Source organism: Bos mutus, chromosome 1, assembly GCF_027580195.1.
Source record: "Bos mutus isolate GX-2022 chromosome 1, NWIPB_WYAK_1.1, whole genome shotgun sequence".
NCBI classification, from domain to species: domain Eukaryota; kingdom Metazoa; phylum Chordata; class Mammalia; order Artiodactyla; family Bovidae; genus Bos; species Bos mutus.
Window position 1 is genome coordinate 70413515 of NC_091617.1, and position 19984 is coordinate 70433498.

The 19984-nt window shown below is 35.3% G+C and overlaps 1 protein-coding gene across 1 annotated transcript in view; it reads left to right on the plus strand.

The window, feature by feature from the left end:
- Positions 1 to 19984, plus strand: part of PAK2 (p21 (RAC1) activated kinase 2) — a 91397-nt gene that overhangs the window by 55326 nt on the left and 16087 nt on the right. Inside the window, exons 3-13 of the mRNA XM_005897818.3 lie at positions 1707 to 1807; positions 2136 to 2283; positions 3815 to 3846; positions 4783 to 4890; positions 7539 to 7671; positions 9059 to 9122; positions 10798 to 10846; positions 11331 to 11443; positions 12893 to 13010; positions 15072 to 15171; positions 17410 to 17606. Coding sequence (XP_005897880.1) covers positions 1707 to 1807; positions 2136 to 2283; positions 3815 to 3846; positions 4783 to 4890; positions 7539 to 7671; positions 9059 to 9122; positions 10798 to 10846; positions 11331 to 11443; positions 12893 to 13010; positions 15072 to 15171; positions 17410 to 17606 — 1163 coding nt within the window. The remainder of the gene's footprint in view (positions 1 to 1706; positions 1808 to 2135; positions 2284 to 3814; positions 3847 to 4782; positions 4891 to 7538; positions 7672 to 9058; positions 9123 to 10797; positions 10847 to 11330; positions 11444 to 12892; positions 13011 to 15071; positions 15172 to 17409; positions 17607 to 19984) is intronic.

Consider the following 19984-nt stretch of genomic DNA (forward strand, 5'->3'; position numbering starts at 1 on the left):
CTTTAACATTTTTGACAAACCTAGCCTGGCATCAAATTAGATGGTAAAATTAATGGCTTTTCCTAAGATCAGGAAAAATTTCCTGATTTCACCTTTCACCACTTTTATTCAGCAGTGTACTAAAGGTTCTAGCCAGTGCAAGAAAAAGAAATTAAAGGGAATCCAGAGTGGGAAGGAAGAAGTAAACCTGTCTTTATTCATCAGCAGCATAATTGAATTTTTTTAGCTAATCCTGTAATGAGCTACAAAAATGCTATTAGAACAAAAAGTAAGGCTTCATAGTAAGGTTTCAGGATACAAGATCAATATTTAAGAATGAATTATGTTTTTCTGTACCATCAATGAACAATTGAAAATAAAAATTTAAAGAACTGTACCATTTGCAATAGCATCAGACTTTTTGAAATACTGTGCCAGAAATCAGACAAAAGCAGTAACAGATCTGTACATTGATAACTATAAAACATTGCTGAGAGGAATGAAAAAAAACCTAAATAAATGGAGAGAGTCACTACTTTCATGGATTAGAAGATACAATATTGTTATTAAATCAGTTCTTCCTAGAATGATCTATAGATTCATTGCAGTCTTAATCAAAATCCCAGCAGACTTTTTAAAGAAATTATCAAACTTACTCTAAAATTCACATGGAAATGCAAAAGACCTAGAATGGAGCCAAACAATTTTTTAAAAAAGAAAAGGCTTATACTATATATTAATAGTTTCAATGCTTATTACAAAACTACAATAATCTAGTCTGATTGACATAAAGAGATTATTGCAACAGAGTTGAACATCCAGAAATAGACTTGTGTATATATATAATCAGTTGATTTTCAACAGTAGTTCAAAATGAGAAAGTGGCATTGACCTTCTAAATAGCAACACTGAGAATTAGAAGAAATCCAGAGGAGGGTGGTATTTTCGATCTAAATACATATACAATTAGTTGAGAGCTATCAGCTAAGGGTGTAGACCAAGAAGAAGAGAACATAGAATACAAAAAGTCAGTTCTAGCGCAGCATAAAAGTGAAGGGATGACCTGGGACTAATATCTCTGCCAGAAGTCTTGACATAAATTGCTGCAGAGTAAATAAGAGAATCTGAGAGCAAGGTGGTTAGGTGGAGGAAAAATATGGAACTGATGTGTTTGAATTTACAGAGATAGGTGTGTGGCAGAAATGTAAAAATAATTGGTAGAACCACAGAAAAACTGGGAAATCTTAAAATGTAACAGTTATTAACATCAATAAAAAGGAAGAGTTACACACAAAAAAATGACATGGTCCTTGTAAACTACCTGTTCACATGGTGTATGTTATCCATAATCATAGTAATGTAAATTGCTCTTTCTAGGTAAATACAGAAACAGGGCTCGATAGACTGTTTTCCAAATTGTTCAGTATGTGAAGTGTACTTCTTTATTAATGAGAGAAGCAATACTCTAAGGGACCGTCTCTTCTGTCCTGAGCACTTTTATTTAGGCCTGATGTTGGGTCAGTCTGTGTTTCTTTAATCAGGACACTGGTTGACAATACCCACCCTACAGCCATGAGATTTCTATGCTTGATTTATCAGCTTCCTATCAGCCAGTGTTTTTAGGGAAAATCTCTTTTTTAGAATAATTTTGTTCCTAATCTGTTTGGGGAAGACTATAAACATGATTACGAGTACCTTTTAAAAGGCTTTTTTTTAATGCCTTCTAGGAAGTAAGAAGAAAGAGAAGGAAAGGCCAGAAATTTCTCCTCCGTCTGATTTTGAGCATACCATCCATGTTGGCTTTGATGCTGTTACTGGAGAATTCACTGTAAGTTTACCTAGGTGGAATGCATTTATAAAGCAGAGCTCAAGCTTTTCCTTCAGGTATTCTTTTCTATCCACATGTCAACTGAATTCTTAGTGCTTTTCTCTTTGTACAGAAGTGTTTGTGGTTGGATGTGTCCTTTTCCTAGGGAGCTGAGGCTCTTGATTATAATTTGCAACATATATTGATTTAGAAAACTAGACCTTTTAAAATTTAGTCAAACCTGCAATTGTGTAGGTTGATTTGTTTTATATATTTTGTCACTTTGCTCTGGAAATTGGTCTTACTAGAGCAATTCAAAACAACTAATTTCTGAATATCTTTTCATTAGGGCATGCCAGAACAGTGGGCTCGATTACTGCAGACCTCCAATATCACCAAACTAGAGCAAAAGAAGAATCCTCAGGCAGTGCTGGACGTCTTGAAGTTCTATGACTCTAATACAGTGAAGCAGAAATATCTGAGCTTTACTCCTCCTGGTAAGACATCAGACCATGGTAACAGGCTCACTTAACTGGGATTGGAGAGTAAAGATTCTTCTGGAAGAATAAGAGCTAAGCTATGGTGGTTGTCTTTATTTTTTCCCCTGCATAGATCTGCCTTTTGTAAACCAGTAGAGGGCAGCTCTTGTGTACAATATGGAGTCTGGAGATTATATTAATCTCTTAGTTTTGCCAAAAGTGGATATTTTGGCCTTTTGTTTATTGGTTTTTTCTCTTCCCTGCTTTTGAATGAGTTCCAGCAACAGATGGGAAAGAGGCTGATTTGCAGACATGTTCAAACTAGAAATATATTTATTGCTAGTGGGACAGGTTATTTTACTGTATATAAATGCACAGACTTTGAAATAAAAAATGTTTTCCACTCAAAAATTGAAAGCCATCACATGTATAAATATAAGCTTTGGAACTCAAAGAATTTATTCCTCAGATTTGGAATATCATCAGGTAGGAACTGGAGAATAGTGGATTTTTTTTTTTTTTAAGTTCATTTGTTCAAATAAGGACTAGAAAAAAAATCCATACATTACAATCAATTATTGTGTCTCGAATCTCTTTGTTATGTAGGCTTCCTGCCGTTACATTAGCACTCATGCTGTCTTTTCCTTACAGTTTATTTGTTAAAGAATCATTTGTCCTGTTTTCCCTCAGTGTGGATTTTGCTAATTACATCATGGGTTATCATTTAATGTTTCTTTCCCCTCTTAAGTCATACATGTAGTTTTAAGAAATAATATGATTGAGCTAAGATTATACATTTAGTTTTAATTGATTGTACTTATTTGGTTATATCCTTTCAGAACCAATAAGGTCCACTTGGCGTATTTAGACCTTTTTTACGTAGTCTAGTAGTACATCCTTAGCAAAAGGTCACATTTATTCCCAACTGCAATTAGTAAATGCAGTTAAATGAATAATGTATAAATGAATAATTTTTTTAAATCGGTGTCTGAACAGAAAATGGTATGTTTGTGTGTTTGTGTATCTGGGCATTTTAAAGGATAATACAAAATTTGCTGTTCTAACTCCAGAATGAATATTGTGGTATTTAGACTTCATGAACTGTGGTTTTGCTTTCAGGGATTTGCTTTCATATTGATTAAAATTTATGTCAGTAATTTTCCTTTATACAATTACTGTTGGTTTCTCTAAGTTCCTTGATAGGCAGTTTGCTGGAGAAAAATATCATTATGAATAAACTTCTGTTTAGTTTCCAATAAAATTTTTTATTAAGGTATAATTTTATGCTCTAAAATTCACCCACTTGATGTTTGCAATTCAGTGACTTTTAGCAAATTTACAGAGTTCCATTAAATTTGAGGTTTATGGTCTTGTGTAAATTCTTATTTAAAAACTGATATTATTTTTCTTAAGTTTTAATTCAACTCAAAATGATACCAGTGTAAGAACATGTCACTTACTTTGCTTTTGTCTGTTCTTCCTTTATTGTGTAAAAGTCATTTTATTTTTTGAATTGTTCACTTAGCATTATTTTCTCTTTTGTATTCAGAGAAAGATGGCTTCCCTTCTGGAACACCAGCAGTAAGTTAATATGTTATTTCTTATAGTTCTTGTTTTAAGTTACCCAAAACAAATCTTAGTTTTTATTTTACTTTCCAAAATAAATTACAGCCTTCAGAAATAACTACTTGATCTGTACTTTTAGATAGGTACTTGATTAGTTGAGGAATCTTTGTTAAGCAAATAGAATTTCCTCCAATGATGCTTATAGTAACTAAAACTTACGATTGTTAGAGCAATTTAGTTACTTTTGATAATGTTTTCATGTATAAGCATGAATACAAAGAACTTGCCAGCATTTTCCTCTGGCACCGTCTTACCGAATCTAGACTATGGAAATATACTGAAGAATAAGAAGCCTGTCAGAATCTTCCGAGTTGTCTGAGACTTCATCTAAGTTACCATGTAAGCACAAACACCTCCTGCAAATAATAGCTGTTTTATTTTCAGTTCCTCAGTTTGGAGGAAACCATCTCCTGGAGTTATTTGAACACTATATGTAATAACATGTAAAATCCATATCTAGCACCCACCTTGCAAATAATACACTCTGTATAAAGGATAATGCCTTGCTCTTTTGCTTTGTTAGCCAACACTTTTTCTGGTGAATCAGGCTGTTTTAAATAACTGAAAAACTCTGACTTATACAAAGCCCAGTGGATTTTTGTTTTTGGTCTTAACAAATGAAGTGATTGTTTACTTTTTGGGCTTGCTTAAAGGATATAAAATTCTCTATATAGTATTCTCTCTTAAGAATACTTGATATTTACTGTATACATTTGTTTCATAAACTTTTATTACCTTTAAAAATGATTAGATTAGAACCAGTAAGGTTTTATTGCTTTGAAGTGAGCTAGTAAATATATTTTCAAGTATGTTCAAAAAAGAGATAGTTGTATTTTCATCTATTGTTATGTTTGACTTGTCTCTCTTACTTTGCTTATATGATAAATGCAGCTGAATACCAAGGGATCAGAAACATCAGCAGTAGTAACAGAGGAAGATGACGATGATGAAGAGGCTCTTCCTCCTGTTATTGCTCCACGACCAGATCATACAAAATCAGTGAGTTTCTGATTAATGAACTGGGTTGTGTGTCTGTGCATAAGAGTTTTAAAAAACAGCAGTCTGTATTTGATTTCCAGTGGTTTTTAAAAGGGTTTCCCAGTTGGCCTCAGTGGTAAAGAATCCACCTGCCAAGGCAGGAGATGATCTCTGGGTCGGGAAGATTCCCTGGAGAAGTAAATGGCAACCCACTCCAGTATGCTTGCCTGGGAAATATCACAGACAGAGAAGCCTGGTGGGCTACAGTCCACAGGGTCACAAATAGTCGGACATGACTGAGCATACATGCATCAGATCAGATCAGATCAGTCGCTCAGTCGTGTCTGACTCTTTGCGACCCCATGAATCGCAGCACGCCAGGCCTCCCTGTCCATCACCAACTCCCGGAGTTCACTCAGACTCATGTTCATCGAGTCAGTGATGCCATCCAGCCATCTCATCCTCTGTCGTCCCCTTCTCCTCCTGCCCCCAATCCCTCCCAGCATCCAAGTCTTTTCCAATGAGTCAACTCTTCGCATGAGGTGGCCCAAGTACTGGAGTTTCAGCTTAAGCATCAGTCCTTCCAAAGAAATCCCAGGGCTGATCTCCTTCAGAATGGACTGGTTGGATCTCCTTGCAGTCCAAGGGACTCTCAAGAGTCTTCTCCAACACCACAGTTCAAAAGCATCAATTCTTGGGCGCTCAGCCTTCTTCACAGTCCAACTCTCACATCCATACATGACCACAGGAAAAACCATAGCCTTGACTAGACAGACCTTTGTTGGCAAAGTAATGTCTCTGCTTTTGAACATGCTATCTAGGTTGGTCATAACTTTACTTCCAAGGAGTAAGCGTCTTTTAATTTCATGGCTGCAGTCACCATCTGTAGTGATTTTGGAGCCCAAAAAAATAAAGTCTGACACTGTTTCCACTGTTTCCCCATCTATTTCCCATGAAGTGGTGGGACCGGATGCCATGATCTTCGTTTTCTGAATGTTGAGCTTTAAGCCAACTTTTTCACTCTCCACTTTCACTTTCATCAAGAGGCTTTTGAATTCCTCTTCACCTTCTGCCATAAGGGTGGTGTCATCTGCATATCTGAGGTTACTGATATTTCTCCCGGCAGTCTTGATTCCAGCTTGTGTTTCTTCCAGTCCAGCGTTTCTCATGATGTACTCTGCATATAAGTTAAATAAACAGGGTGACAATGTACAGCCTTGACGTACTCCTTTTCCTATTTGGAACCAGTCTGTTGTTCCATGTCCAGTTCTAACGGTTGCTTCCTGACCTGCATACAAATTTCTCAAGAGGCAGATCAGGTGGTCTGGTATTCCCATCTCTTTCAGAATTTTCCACAGTTTATTGTGATCCACACAGTCAAAGGCTTTGGCATAGTCAATAAAGCAGAAATAGATGTTTTTCTGGAACGTTCTTGCTTTTTCTATGATCCAACGGATGTTGGCAATTTGATCTCTGGTTCCATGCACGATTTTTAAAAAAGTCCTCCTGCTGAAAATATTTTAATATGGGGGATTTAACTAGGAGATCTTTACCTAAATACCATTCATCAAAAAACTAGTTTTTTTGAAAATTAAAGTTGAATGGGTCTTTAAAAGTTAAAATGCATATTGTGTTTTCTTTCTGCATTACCCCATCTCTTCCAGAGACCTCATCTGTCTCTCTGCCTTTCTCTGTTTATCTCAGTGCAGAAAAGTACTAAGTCTAGAACTTGAACTTGGATCTTACCTCTTATCCAAAGCATGTATTTTATCTCCCATTTAACATTTCTGTTAAAACATTAGTATCATTCAAGAGGCTGCCAGGAGTGAAATTTCTAACAGATATGGGAGAATTTTAACAATAACAACATTTGACAGAGACAGCAGGAGTCCTGTCCTACTCCCTATACTAACAGAGGGTTGTGGTGAGGTGTTGGCACAGTAAACAGGTATAAAACTGACTGCCATTGTATCCTCATCGGTACAGGGCTCTATTTTCTTTACATTTAGACTTGACTCTTTGAAATGAAATGATAGAAATTATATTTGTGTAAAAATTGTTGTGGGAATTAATAATAGTTAGGCTTCCCTAGTGGCTCAGATAGAAGAGAATCTGACTACAGTGCAGGACACTGGGTTCAATCCCTGTATCGGGAATATCCCCTGGAGAAGGAAATGGCGACCCACTGCAGTATTCTTGCCTGGAGAACTCCATGGACAGAAGAGCCTGGGGGGCTATAGTACATGGGGTTGCAAAGAGTCAGACATGACTGAGTGACTGACACTTTCACATTGCAACATCAGGATTTCCATTATTTTGCTCTTTATTTCTCTCTTTTAGAAAAATATGATTTTTAAAGTTGTATTTCTTTCTGCTTCATTTCTGGCACATTATTTTTTATCTGATTGCACTTAAATTTCATTTACAAATCTTCTGTTTTGCTATACAAACTTTTAACATATGTATATGATGTTCCTAAGAAAAATGTTTTACATTGCCTCTTAGTTACCAATCTTAAGTAAAACAAGTCTGAAAGTATTACTCTCATTCTTTAGAACACTGGAAACAACTTAGTTTTTGTCAAAAATCAAAGAACTGAATAGTGTGCCAGTTAAGAATACCTAAAAATATTTTTCTTCAAGTCTTAGTAATTAACTGTTTCTCTGCAGATTTATACACGATCTGTAATTGATCCTATTCCTGCACCAGTTGGTGATTCTAATGTTGATGGTGGTGCCAAGACTTCAGACAAACAGAAAAAGAAGGCCAAAATGACAGATGAAGAGATTATGGAGAAATTAAGTATGTTGCCTACATTTTACATTATTCTTAAATTATTAACAGCCCCTGAAACATTTGGCCTGGATGGGTCTTAATTTATACCTTATATTTTGGCTTAAATTGTTTTCTCCTAGGAACAACAGATTCAGTTAATGTAGTAAAGCCAAAATAATACTCTTCTTTGCCTGCTTATTATTATGTGCCGACTTGTGAGCAGTCTTTGCAATAGTCAGTATTTTGGGGAGCAATATTTCAGAGGGCCAAATCTAAGGGTCCTAATTGGAAACTTTATCAAAGGAAGTTTGTATATATTTATGCACACCTGTAGAATACAAAATGTCCCTAAATAACTAAACCAAATGTCTTATCTAGATAATATGTGTAAGCATAAAATGTATTTTTTTTCCTCCATTTTCATCCACCAACTATCATTGGCCTGAATCAAGCCCTGGAAATAATACACACAGGCCAGAGAGAGGGTAGCAGTAGTATCTCATTATAAGTCTATAGCCACTAGAGTTGTAAAGGACACTGATCTGGAGGCATCAAGGAAAAATATTACAGATTGGATATAGGCTTGAGGCTGAGTACCTATATAAAATTGGTTTATTTTTGTGAATTTCTTGGATATGCCCCTCTCTCCTTTTACCTTGTGAAAGTTTAAGTGAAAATTTAGTGTGATTTTCTCATGCTTGGACTTAGTTATAATAAGACTATGTTAGGATTTTATGTACAAAATCATACCTTTTTTTTTTTTTAAACAAAATCCTAATTTTAAGACCTGTTTCTTAGTTGTGCTTTGTGAACTTTTCTTAAGCAGATGTATGATTAGTTTATATTAGAGTAATCTTTATAGTAATAAGTGATTTACTAAATATATTAAAAGATAGATATAGGAGAAGAGTTAGAAAAGCTATTAGGGTTTTTCATTTGGATATTTTATATATTTTTTTTTCTCATAGTAAGTAGTTTTGTAACTTACTGTTACCTTAATATTGATACATTTCAGTGGAGTATGAAAAGTAGGATGACCAACTTGTCCTCTCACCAGGATTTGACCGGTTAAGTTTTAAAACTTAACATGCCACATCCTAAGAACCCCCTGAGTCTCAGGAAAACTGGTATAGTTGGTCATTCTGTAATGTCGTCATTTTTTAGAAAGTGTTAGGATAATCAAGACATTAGTTAGGAAGTCTAACCTTGTGGAAATAATGTATCTTCTTGCTTCTGTTACTTTTTAATTATTATTTCTTTTGTGTTTGAAGCATAGGTTATTTTTGAAACTTAGTGTTATGTATGTTCTAAAATCAGTGGGGTTTATTAAAAGAAATAATGTTATCAGAATTAGTTTACAATTTTAAAATACTTGACTGAGTTTCCAAATTTTTGTTGTTTTTGTTTAAAATAGGAACTATTGTAAGCATAGGTGACCCTAAGAAAAAATACACAAGATATGAAAAAATTGGGCAAGGGTAAGTATTTGTGACTGTATTAACAGAATATTCATTGTTTTCTAGATGTCCAGCTTGATAGCTCTTTTGCTTACTGACATTGCACACTTACGGTGTTCTCTGAATAGTATTCTTGGATTTGTGTAAAAGTAATGAACTTATTTCTAGATGATATTGAAATACTGTACTACCTAGCAGTACATTGCTGCTTCTTAAGTGTGATTTCACATTGGTGGTAAGAGATTAGATGGGTGGGGAAATTGTCCAGCAAATATTTAAAGGACAGTAAGAAAATTTACTACAAGTTTATAGTGTTTTCTTTGTTTAAATGCATTTTAGTCACATCATGAGTATGAATCCTTAATTCTACTGCCCTTCTGATGTTGTTCAATAGTTTGTATTTTTAATAATTATTATTTGTTTCTTTCTTTATGGCCATGCCATGTGACTTATGGGATGTTAGTTCCTGACCAGGGATCAAATCCAGGTCTCCCACTGTGGAAGCTCAGAGTCCTAACCACTGGCCTCTCAGGGAATTCCCAATAATTTGTATTTTAAAACTATGCTAACTGAAATTTTTTCTTCTCTATTGCTTGAGAGCAAATGAACATCTTGAATTCTTAATGTTAATTCTGGAAAGTATTCTGTAAGTTTTGACAGTGAGCTTAAGTCTTTTTGAAAACTTACGAATTTCCTTTTAAAAGTAAAATTTAATTGCACTTCTGGTTTTAATAACAAAAAAATTGAAAATCATGTTTGTATCCTTGAGCCTGATAATGGATAAATAAATAGTAGTATGAAAAAGTGGAGAAGGCAACGGCACCCCACTCCAGTACTCTTGCCTGGAAAATCGCATGGATGGAGGAGCCTGGTAGGCTGCAGTCCATGGGGTCGCTAAGAGTTGGACACGACTGAGCGACTTCACTTGCACTTTTCACGTTCATGCATTGGAGAAGGAAATGGCAACCCACTCCAATGTTCTTGCCTGGAGAATCCCATGGACAGAGGAGCCTGGTGGGCTGCCGTCTCTGGGGTCACACAGTCGGACATAACTGAAGCGACTTAGCAGCAGCAGCAGTATGAAAAAGTGAAAGTGATGGTTGCTTAGTCATGTCTGACTCTCCAACCCCTTAGACTATAGTTCTCAATTCAGTGTTGAATCAGAAAAGCAAATTATAGGAAAATACGTAAAATGAAATAATTTATATGAAGTTTTAAAAATACATTAAATATCTTCTGTAGTGGTACACATCTGTGTCCTTAGTAAAGTATAGAGAAACATGTGGCAATTATGCACATTGAATACAGAGTGAATGTCCAGCACAGGTTACTTTGGGGAAGAGGGCGGATGCCTTTGGAAAGGCCACATAAGAACCTTTAAATTTGTTTGTAGTTCTTTGTTTCTTAAGAAGGGAAATAAATCCATGAGTATATGTTACTGATTTCTTTTTGTCTGATCTTTTTACTATGTTTTTGTAGGTCTGAAATTTATGACAAATTTCTAATATAAGTTTTAGCCACAAGGATTACCTCTTTCTTATTCTTCCCCTCTTTGTTTTTGCTTTTACCTTTTTTAAAGATGTTCCGTCTTCAGTGTTCTTTAACCCCCTTCCAGTTGTTTTGAGAATAAAGTCTTTGGATGTTAATGAGAATGATTTAGAAATCTTAAATCTGCTTGTGTCTTTTTTTCCCCTAGGGCTTCTGGCACAGTTTTCACTGCTACAGATGTGGCATTGGGACAAGAGGTAAGCAATTTTTTCCTACTTCTGGGTGTTACCATTAGCTTTTACTATAGGCAGAACCTAGATCTGCCTGTGAATAATCAATGAGGAATTTCTTTTTCAGTTGAATATATTGAAGGATTGCTCTAGAGAATTTTATAGTATCTTCCTTACTGAGGGGGAAAAAAGAAGTAATTAATTATGTGTTTAGTTTCATAAATAAATATTTTAAAAACTATTTTCCTAGTTTGGATGAAAAGAGGATTAATTTCTGGCACTGGACTGACCTTGGGTTTAGATTTCAAGAGAAATCCGAAAATACTAGGGCTTCTGTATTACAAAGAATTGTGCATAGGCAGTGTGGAAGTTAAAGCACTGCCTATGAATAAATTGTAATCTCACTGAATAGGATGTATGTAATAAATTAGATGATTAACTTATTAGTGTTTATGATTTTCTAAGAGAATTAGGAAGCTTGTTCTGATTTTTTTTCCTGTTTCCACCATAGGTTGCTATTAAGCAGATTAATTTACAGAAACAGCCAAAGAAGGAATTGATCATTAATGAGATTCTGGTGATGAAAGAATTAAAGAATCCCAACATAGTTAATTTCTTGGACAGGTAAATAGAAATATTTCTTAAACATTGGGAGAAAAATGGTTTTGGAGATTAGCCAGACTAGGGTTGAGTGTCAACACTGAAAAGTAAACTCAAAGTAGGGAGAGAGGTGAAAATAGCATGTTACAGTTTGTGATCTTAGTCAGTGAGTCATGTCTGACTCTTTGCGACCCCATAGACTGTAGCCCTCCAGGCTCCTCTGTCCTTGGGGATTCTCCAAGGCAAGAATACTGGAGTGGGTTGCCATGCCCTCCTCCAGGGAATCTTCCCAACCCAGGCATTGAACCCAGGTCTCCCACATTACTGGCACATTCTTTACCAACTGAGCCACCAGGGAAGCCCATGTTACAGTTTAGAAGGTCCCTTTTCTACTTAGGTATCAGTTGGCAATCAAGAGAAGGCAGTTAAATGGAGGACACTGCTACTAGTGCTCATAACAAGTCCAAATGATCAGGAGCTGAAACACTAAGGAAAGATTGGCTGTGATTCATGTCTTGATACAGAGGTGATTGACCGCTCAATTTTTAAACTTTCAGGTCAATTTTATTTCAGATTTTGTCTTGGGAAAATAACATGTTTATCAAAACCTCATATAATTTAGGAATTGATGTCAAATAACAGAACAAAAAGTAGAAGAGAAAATTATGTATTTTACAGCCTTTGTTTTTTTGGCCACACTATGCAGCATATGGGATTTTAGTTCCCTGCCCATGGGTTGGCAGTGAGAGTATGAAGTCCTGATCACTGGGCCAAAAGGAAATTCCCTTACAACAGATTTGTTTTTAAAGCAGGATGTCTATGTGAATGAAAGAAGAATAGTAGAAAAATAAGTGAGAATTACAATAGTGATTGTGTTGGAGATAGGGAACTATAGGTGATTTTTTTTAATTTCCGTATTTAAATTTGTTTTGAATGGATTAAGAGAAAACATACTTTTAGACTTTAGGCCTGCCTCTGAAGACCATGTTCATAGAAATAAACTTTCCAGGTACATTTGTCTGCTTTTTAACAAGTCAGTAAAGCATGGGTGGTTAAGGTAAGCCATAAGCTTTGGAACCAGTTGTGTTTAGTTTCAGATTCTGGTTCTGTCACCTACTGGCTATGTGACCTTGTATGAGTTACCTAACCTTTCCAGGTCTCCATCTCCTGGAAGCCTCCATCATCTGGAAGTTCATACCATACAGGGTTATATTAACTGGAATAATCTATGTACACACTCAAGTTAGAATTGTGGGTAAATTTTAAAGTGATTTAGGAAAATCATAATGACCTTCTGTTGCTTTTCTGTGCTGTTACAAAGCACCTTTTCAGTGTTCTTCCTAGCTATCAAAGCTACCAGCTTTCTGGGCTTTTTTTTTTATCAGGGTGTCTAATAATTGAAATCTTTAATATAGAGCGCCATGTATTTAGAAGAAGTGAAAGTGTGGATGTATTTTGTCTGTTCTCTTTTAGTTACCTGGTGGGAGATGAATTGTTTGTGGTCATGGAGTACCTGGCCGGAGGATCCCTTACTGATGTTGTCACAGAGACATGCATGGATGAAGCCCAGATAGCTGCTGTGTGCAGAGAGGTGAGTTTGCTCCCTTTTTGATAAGTTACAGTAACATGTGGTTAACCGAGTTGAAAAAAGGGAAATATTTATTTATTCAAGTAGGATACTTTTGAGGGTAAGAGGGGGTGCCATTAAAAATATACCACTCAACAGTGGAAGCACGGACAAAGTGGCACACATCTTCTCCCTAGGTATTAATTAATGTCTGCTTGTGGATTTATTGATTTCCTTAAAGGCGACCAATGAAATGATATTCATTAATGAATTTTGAGACACACTGTTTGTTTAGGCCAGTAGAATTCTGTCACATTGCCTACATCTAAGCCAAAAATGAGCCTTTCTGTCTTCCATGTAATCTTTTTCCTGTGGATGAAACTTAGGTTAATGAGATTGTCATTAAAACTGAGACACTACTTGGAATCCTAGGAATCATTATCACAAAGGACGAAATTGTGACAGTTCTTACAACTGTTATGTTTCCTGTGATTAGGCTTCCCTCATTTTTACAGTGAATTATAAGTAAATTATAACCTTTGTTCATGTAAGAACAATATATGTGATGTTTTTCTTTTTTCATCTTTTATTTGGCTTTTTTTTTTTAAAAATATTCTTCGAAGATTTTAATTCTGGTGTGGTTATGCTTCATTTAATGGATATTCCTCCTGATTGTTTCAGGAAGGATGGAAATAAGAACTTTTTAATAGTTTTAAATATGATAGTTTAATAATATATCCCTTAACAATGAATGTTTGAAAAAATGAAGAATGTTTGGTCACTTAAAAGTTGATAAGAACAAGAATTTATTTATACTTAATTTGTTTTTCTAATAATTTTTGTCATAATTGGTGTAAAGTTATTTTAAGAGTTCCTCTATTTATTCCTAATTGGTATAAAGTTATTTTAAGAGTTCTTCTGTTTATTCCTACAAGTATTTTTCTGGGGATTTATTCTTTTCAGAAATCTGCTTAAATGCTTGGTAAATGTGACGCAGTACTAGTTTTTTTCTTTGAGTAGTGCAGTGTTTTGAATGAGATTTTTAGTTGTAAAGATGTACAGACTTCATTTGTTGTTCTACTTTAATGTGGGTAAGAAATAAAAACATAGCTTTTTCCAAGTTACAATTTATATGCGGTTTACATTAAAAAATCTTAGCAAGCAGATTTAAAAAATTTAACCTCATTCTGTTTTTAAGGAAGTGAGAGTACTTTTTCTGCTCTTTTGACTCAGTGCTTTCTGAAATATGGCATAGTATCTAGGATATGGATATAGCTTTATATGAAACCTACCATAGAAGAAAGGAAGAAAACATTTTACATCATACTGAAGAACTGGAAAGAACCAGACTACCCAGTGTCTTATATTGATTAGACTTCTGAGTATCTCAGATTCAGATAGGAATGATTACAAGTTTATCCTTTACTGTTGAAAGTGAAAGTGTTAGTCACTCAGTCACGTCCGATTCTTTGCAACCCCATGGATTGTGGCCTGCCAGGCTTCTCTGTCCTTAAAATTCTCTAGGCAAGAATACGGGAATGGGTTGCCATTTCCTCCTGTAGGGGATCTTCCTGACCCAGGGATCGAACCTGCATCTCCTGTGGCTCCTGCTTTGGCAGGCATTCTTTACCACTGAACCACCTGGGAAGTCCCCATTACTGTTGAAATGATATGTAAAAAGCCTTGTGCATGTTTACCAAGTGCTGTGTACCTTTAGACGTTTAAATTTAAACCTGAACAGGCCTAGAAATCATATTGACCCGCCCATTCATTTCAAAATGAGAACATTGAAGACTAAGTGATATTCTTATGGTATTAAATAACCTGTGGCAGAAATAAGACTAGACAAGACATTATTTAATAGTTGTTTCTGGATAAGACCAGAGTAGGAAGAGCAGGATCTAATTATTTAAGGTGTCTTATTTTTGTAACTTTGCATGTGACAGAATTTTTTTTCTCTGTAAATGTATTATTAGAGTGTCTTCTACTAGATACTAGAGGTGGTACTCAGGTAAATAGTGTATGTGAATTTCCCTTAGACTTTTCAGGGACTATTTCATTGATACGTGTTTTTCTTCTGTTCAGTGTTTACAGGCATTGGAGTTTTTACATGCTAATCAAGTGATCCACAGAGACATCAAAAGTGACAATGTGCTTTTGGGCATGGAAGGATCTGTTAAACTTAGTGAGTAATACGTGAATAGATAACATTTATATGTTACTTATAATTTTCTGCATTTTGTTTAAGTAAAAACTCTTTCCTGCTATTAACGTTTTTATGACAATACATGGAGTGGGGGAGAATAGTAGTAAAAAGATATGGACCATCAGCTGGACAGCTTGAGTTTAAATAGTGGATCTACTGCTACTTGCTGAATAATTTGGGGTGGAATTATGTAATCTGTTTATGTTTGTTTCCTCATTTGTATAATAAGGAAAATAATAGTACCTATCTCAGAGAATTCTTCTGAGTACCAAAAATGTAAAACACTGAGGAGCAGTGCCGGGTACTATTATAATGTTGGTGCTGTCTCCCAAACATAAACTTGGATTTGTCTCTGCTACCTGTTGGGGTAGATTTTTCTCATTATGCTGTTCGTCTTTCTTTGAATTTGGTAAATGGTGGTCTAATTAGGAGAGGCCTGTGTGACCCAGACATCAGAGATGACATTTTTAGGGAGAAAATCGTCTGTAAACCCCTTTCCCTAATTGTCTTCTGTACCAGACAGGATAGAGTCATGGGGAAAAAAAAAACCTCTCTTCCTCTGCTGGCTATAATCTCAGTTCCAACCATGCCTTCTGGAGGATTCAAGAACTTCTACTGAAGTTTCTCCAACTATGCAAAATGCAAGACATTTCTTGGATCAGGAGACCAAAAACTATTTCTTCTGTTTGCCTAGAGAATTTGGCTCCTTTTTCAACATCTCTTTAAAAATAGATTCTTCAGGGCCTTCCCTGATGGTCCAGTGGTTAAGACTCTGCACTTTCAATGTAGGGGGTGTGAGTTCAATGCCTGGTTGGGGAACTAAGATCCCATAAGCTCTGTAGTCCAGCCAAAAAGTGGGAAAAAAAAAAAATCCTTCAGAGGTTATTCAACTGTAAGAATAAGGATTTAGTTTCTATTTGGTGGTCAAATATATAGTTAATAATTGTAATTTTCGTGGGAAAGCTAGAAATTGATATTCTCATACATTATACAGGTAGTATACAGGTAAACTAAATTTGACCTTTTTGGATAATATTTTACCCTGGCTCTGCCACTCACTAGATGAATGATCTTGGTGTTCCTCAGTTTCCCCATTTGTAAAATGGAAGTCATAATAATAAATGTACCTATTATAAAGTTATAATGTGGTATGTTTTTTCTTATGAGGTACTTGAAACAGTTTTATAAGCACTCATTTTAGCTATAAATGTTATGATTTGACCTAACAATTGCTTTTTAAGACTGTCTGCTATAAAACTGCTGAACGTATGCACAGCAATAAGTACAAAAATGTTCTCTGCAACCTTGTAAAGGAAAACCAACAATATCTGAAATAATCTAGTAGTTCAGAAATGGTTAAAAACATTAAGGTATTTTTATGTTCTGTAAAGTTGTGTAGTTAGAATAATAAGGTAGGTTAGTATAGTAATACAGAAAGATCTCTGAAAATAGTTGTAAAAAGCAATTTACAAAATATCCTAAGTAAAATATTTAAGTAAAATAAACCAGTTTGTAGATATTTTTTGTGTATTTGGAAATGCATAACAGAAGTCCAGAACTTACAGTCCTAAATGTTAACAGTATTTACACATGGAATAGAATGAGTTTAACAGTAGAAGGAAGGAAACGGTTCTAGATTCTTATCTTGACTTTCCTACTGAATTAACGCTGGGTTCTAAATTAGGTATCCTGCTCCTCAGTTATAAAATGAGGTGGTTGGAATAGAGTAATGCTGGTGAAGACCTTGTGGGTACAGTTGCAGTTAAATGTGTTCTTTTTCTGGGCTCTCTTGCTGACTCATATGCTTCTTATTAATTCTAGCTTCTGTTTTTTTCCCTCAAAAGTAGTGTCCACTTCCTGACCTTTGCCTGATTGACAGTGGACACAGTTTTGGTGTCCACCTTTGGTTACTTTTTCTTTTAGATCTTTTTCAACTTTATTAAAAGTTTTAGGATAAAATTAATTGTTTAGAATAAAAACCTTCCTAATAAATTACCTTCTTCTTTTGGGAAGTAAAAGTTAAAAAGTGAATGTATATAATATCAAAATATCTGTAAGCCCATTCTGGTTTACTTTATTAATACATTCTTGAAAACTAAGAGACTGAATACTCATGAATACTCAAATATAATTCATTGTCATATAAAGTAAACTCCTAAAACAACCCATGGACACCATTAACTCAAGATGTTTTGTATCTTTTTTTTTGTTTTGTAGCTGACTTTGGTTTCTGTGCCCAGATCACCCCTGAGCAGAGTAAGCGGAGTACCATGGTTGGAACGCCATACTGGATGGCACCAGAGGTGGTTACACGGAAAGCTTATGGCCCCAAAGTAGACATCTGGTCTCTGGGTATCATGGCTATTGAAATGGTAGAAGGAGAGCCTCCATACCTCAATGAAAATCCTTTGAGGGTAAGACCAGTTAAACACTAAACTTACTTTTAGAAAATAATTTTCTTTGAATCATTAATTTAGAACTTGCATATTCTAGGCACTGGCCAAGGATTTAGGATACAAAATTGATTAAAAACAACAAACTCGCCCCCCCCAAAAAAAAGCCCAGTCTCTTCTCTCACTCTATGTCTAGAAAGTATTTGCTTCTGAGTTACTGAGTTGAATGTGTTAGGTTAAAGAGTTCGTAATTTTTTGACAAGCTATATTATTTCTTAAATTTGCACATAAATAAGAATTTGCTCAGTTTTCTGTAGAATTAAGAGACTCTAGATATAACCTTCAGGTTATTGACTTTGAACTTTGGCCTCTGTACCCCCAGGTACAAAGAGGAAAGCAGGATCCCATCTGTGAGGAGGCTGGGTAGATGGCAGTGTTAAAGCCACATTCAGACAAAAGAGTGAGGGTCCCCAGAAACAGATGAAGTCAGTAGACTTTAAACGGTTTCATGTTCCAGCAGCTGAGGTAGAGTTCCAACTTTCCTTCTTTCTCTCTTTTTCCCTTCCTTTCTTTGCTCCCTTCCTCCTTTTCTCCCTTCTCCTCCTTCCACCCTCCCTCCCCTCTTTCCTTCCTTCTTTTACATTACCATATATAACTCCATATCAGTTAAAAAAATGCAAATCAGAACCTCAATAAAATCACTTCATGCCTACTAGAATGACTGTAATAAAAAAGGCAGAAAATGATAAGTATTGGTGAGAATCTGGAGAAACTGGAACCCTCATGCATTGCTAGTGGGAATGTAAAATGGCATAGCACTTTGGAAAACAGTTTGGCAGTTTCTTTAAAAATTGACATTGAGTTACCACGTAACTTGGCAGTTAATCTGCTAGGTAAATAACCAAGAGAATTAAAAGTATATATTCACCCAAGAACTTGTCCACAAATGTTCATAGCAGCATTATTCATAATAGCCAAAAGGTGGAAATGTCTGTCACCTAATGAGTGAATAAAGAAAAGTAGTATATCCATACAGTGGAATGTTATTTAGCCTTAATAAAGGGAAAGATGTACAGATACATGCAGCATTGAACCTTGAAGGCATTATGATAAGTGAAAGAAGTCAGACATAAAAGATTACATATTGTCGGATTCCCTTTACAGTTGATTGATTCCTCATTTGTGGTAGGGTAGTTAGGTTCTATAAAACAGCAAACACTGAATTAACAAATACTGAACCATTGCTTCTAGAGGAAGTCACATTTTTGTCAACTGATCAGTACCTCACCTTGCTTTATATCTATTTCTGTTTAAATACACTTTATTTAATATATATTGATGATTCAGTCGTGTTAGACTTACAGCCACTGTAACCCATGCTTGAATTTGGCTTATCAAACCAGTACATTTTCTCCATAAGGCACATCATAGCCTTCTTGCCCTTAGGAATGCTGAACAGTACGCTGCTTTTAACCTCTGCAGATGTTTATAGATGACCACAGAAGCACTGAGAGTATTGATTTGGAGGTTACAGATTAATTGTAGTGAATAGGTAAATTCACCTATATGGAATCCTCAGATAATGAGGATCAACCGACTATGAAGTCTCTGGAACAGGCACATCCATAGAGACAAGAGATTAGTGGTTTACAGCGACTGAAGAGAGGAGGAAATGTAATACATGTGAGTGTTCTTTTTTGGAAGGATAAAAATATACTGCAATTAGACATTAGTGATAGCTTTATAGTCTTATAAATATACTAAAGACCTTAAATTGTACATTTTAAAAGGGTGATGTGAATTACATCTCAATGAAGTAATTATTTTAAAGTTTTAAATTACCATACATGACTACAGACTTATTGCCAGAAATTAAAAAAAATTTTTTTCAAAATAAGTTGGACATGCTATAAAATGAGCTACAGAGGCCAGTGTAATGGGTATATGTAGAAGGTGCTCTGTTGGGATTGTGTTGGCTTTTAATGCTCATTTTCCTAGTACTTTTCATTCTCTTGCAGAGATTCCAGTTCAACTGAGCAATTAAAGTATTTATATAGAAGTGATTAATTTTAAAACACTGGAGAAGAGTTTTAAAACCCCCAAACTGGTTCATTCATATGTTTGGCAAACTGATTTGAGTACTTGCTCAAGACACTCAGATCAATAAGGTGCTATGCAAGGTACAGTCTTAAAGAACCAACAAAAATTTCTGCCACTATAGAAGGAGGAGAAAGACAATTTTTAAAATAGAAATAATATGTAATATGTTAAATGATGGACCCTGAAGTACTGGGGCTGGTAGGCAGAGAGTCAAGTGTCCAATTTCCAAAGAGTGGTTGGGGAGGCTTCACTGAGGTAGCATTTGAACATAGGAAATAGGAGAGTGATACTCACTTACT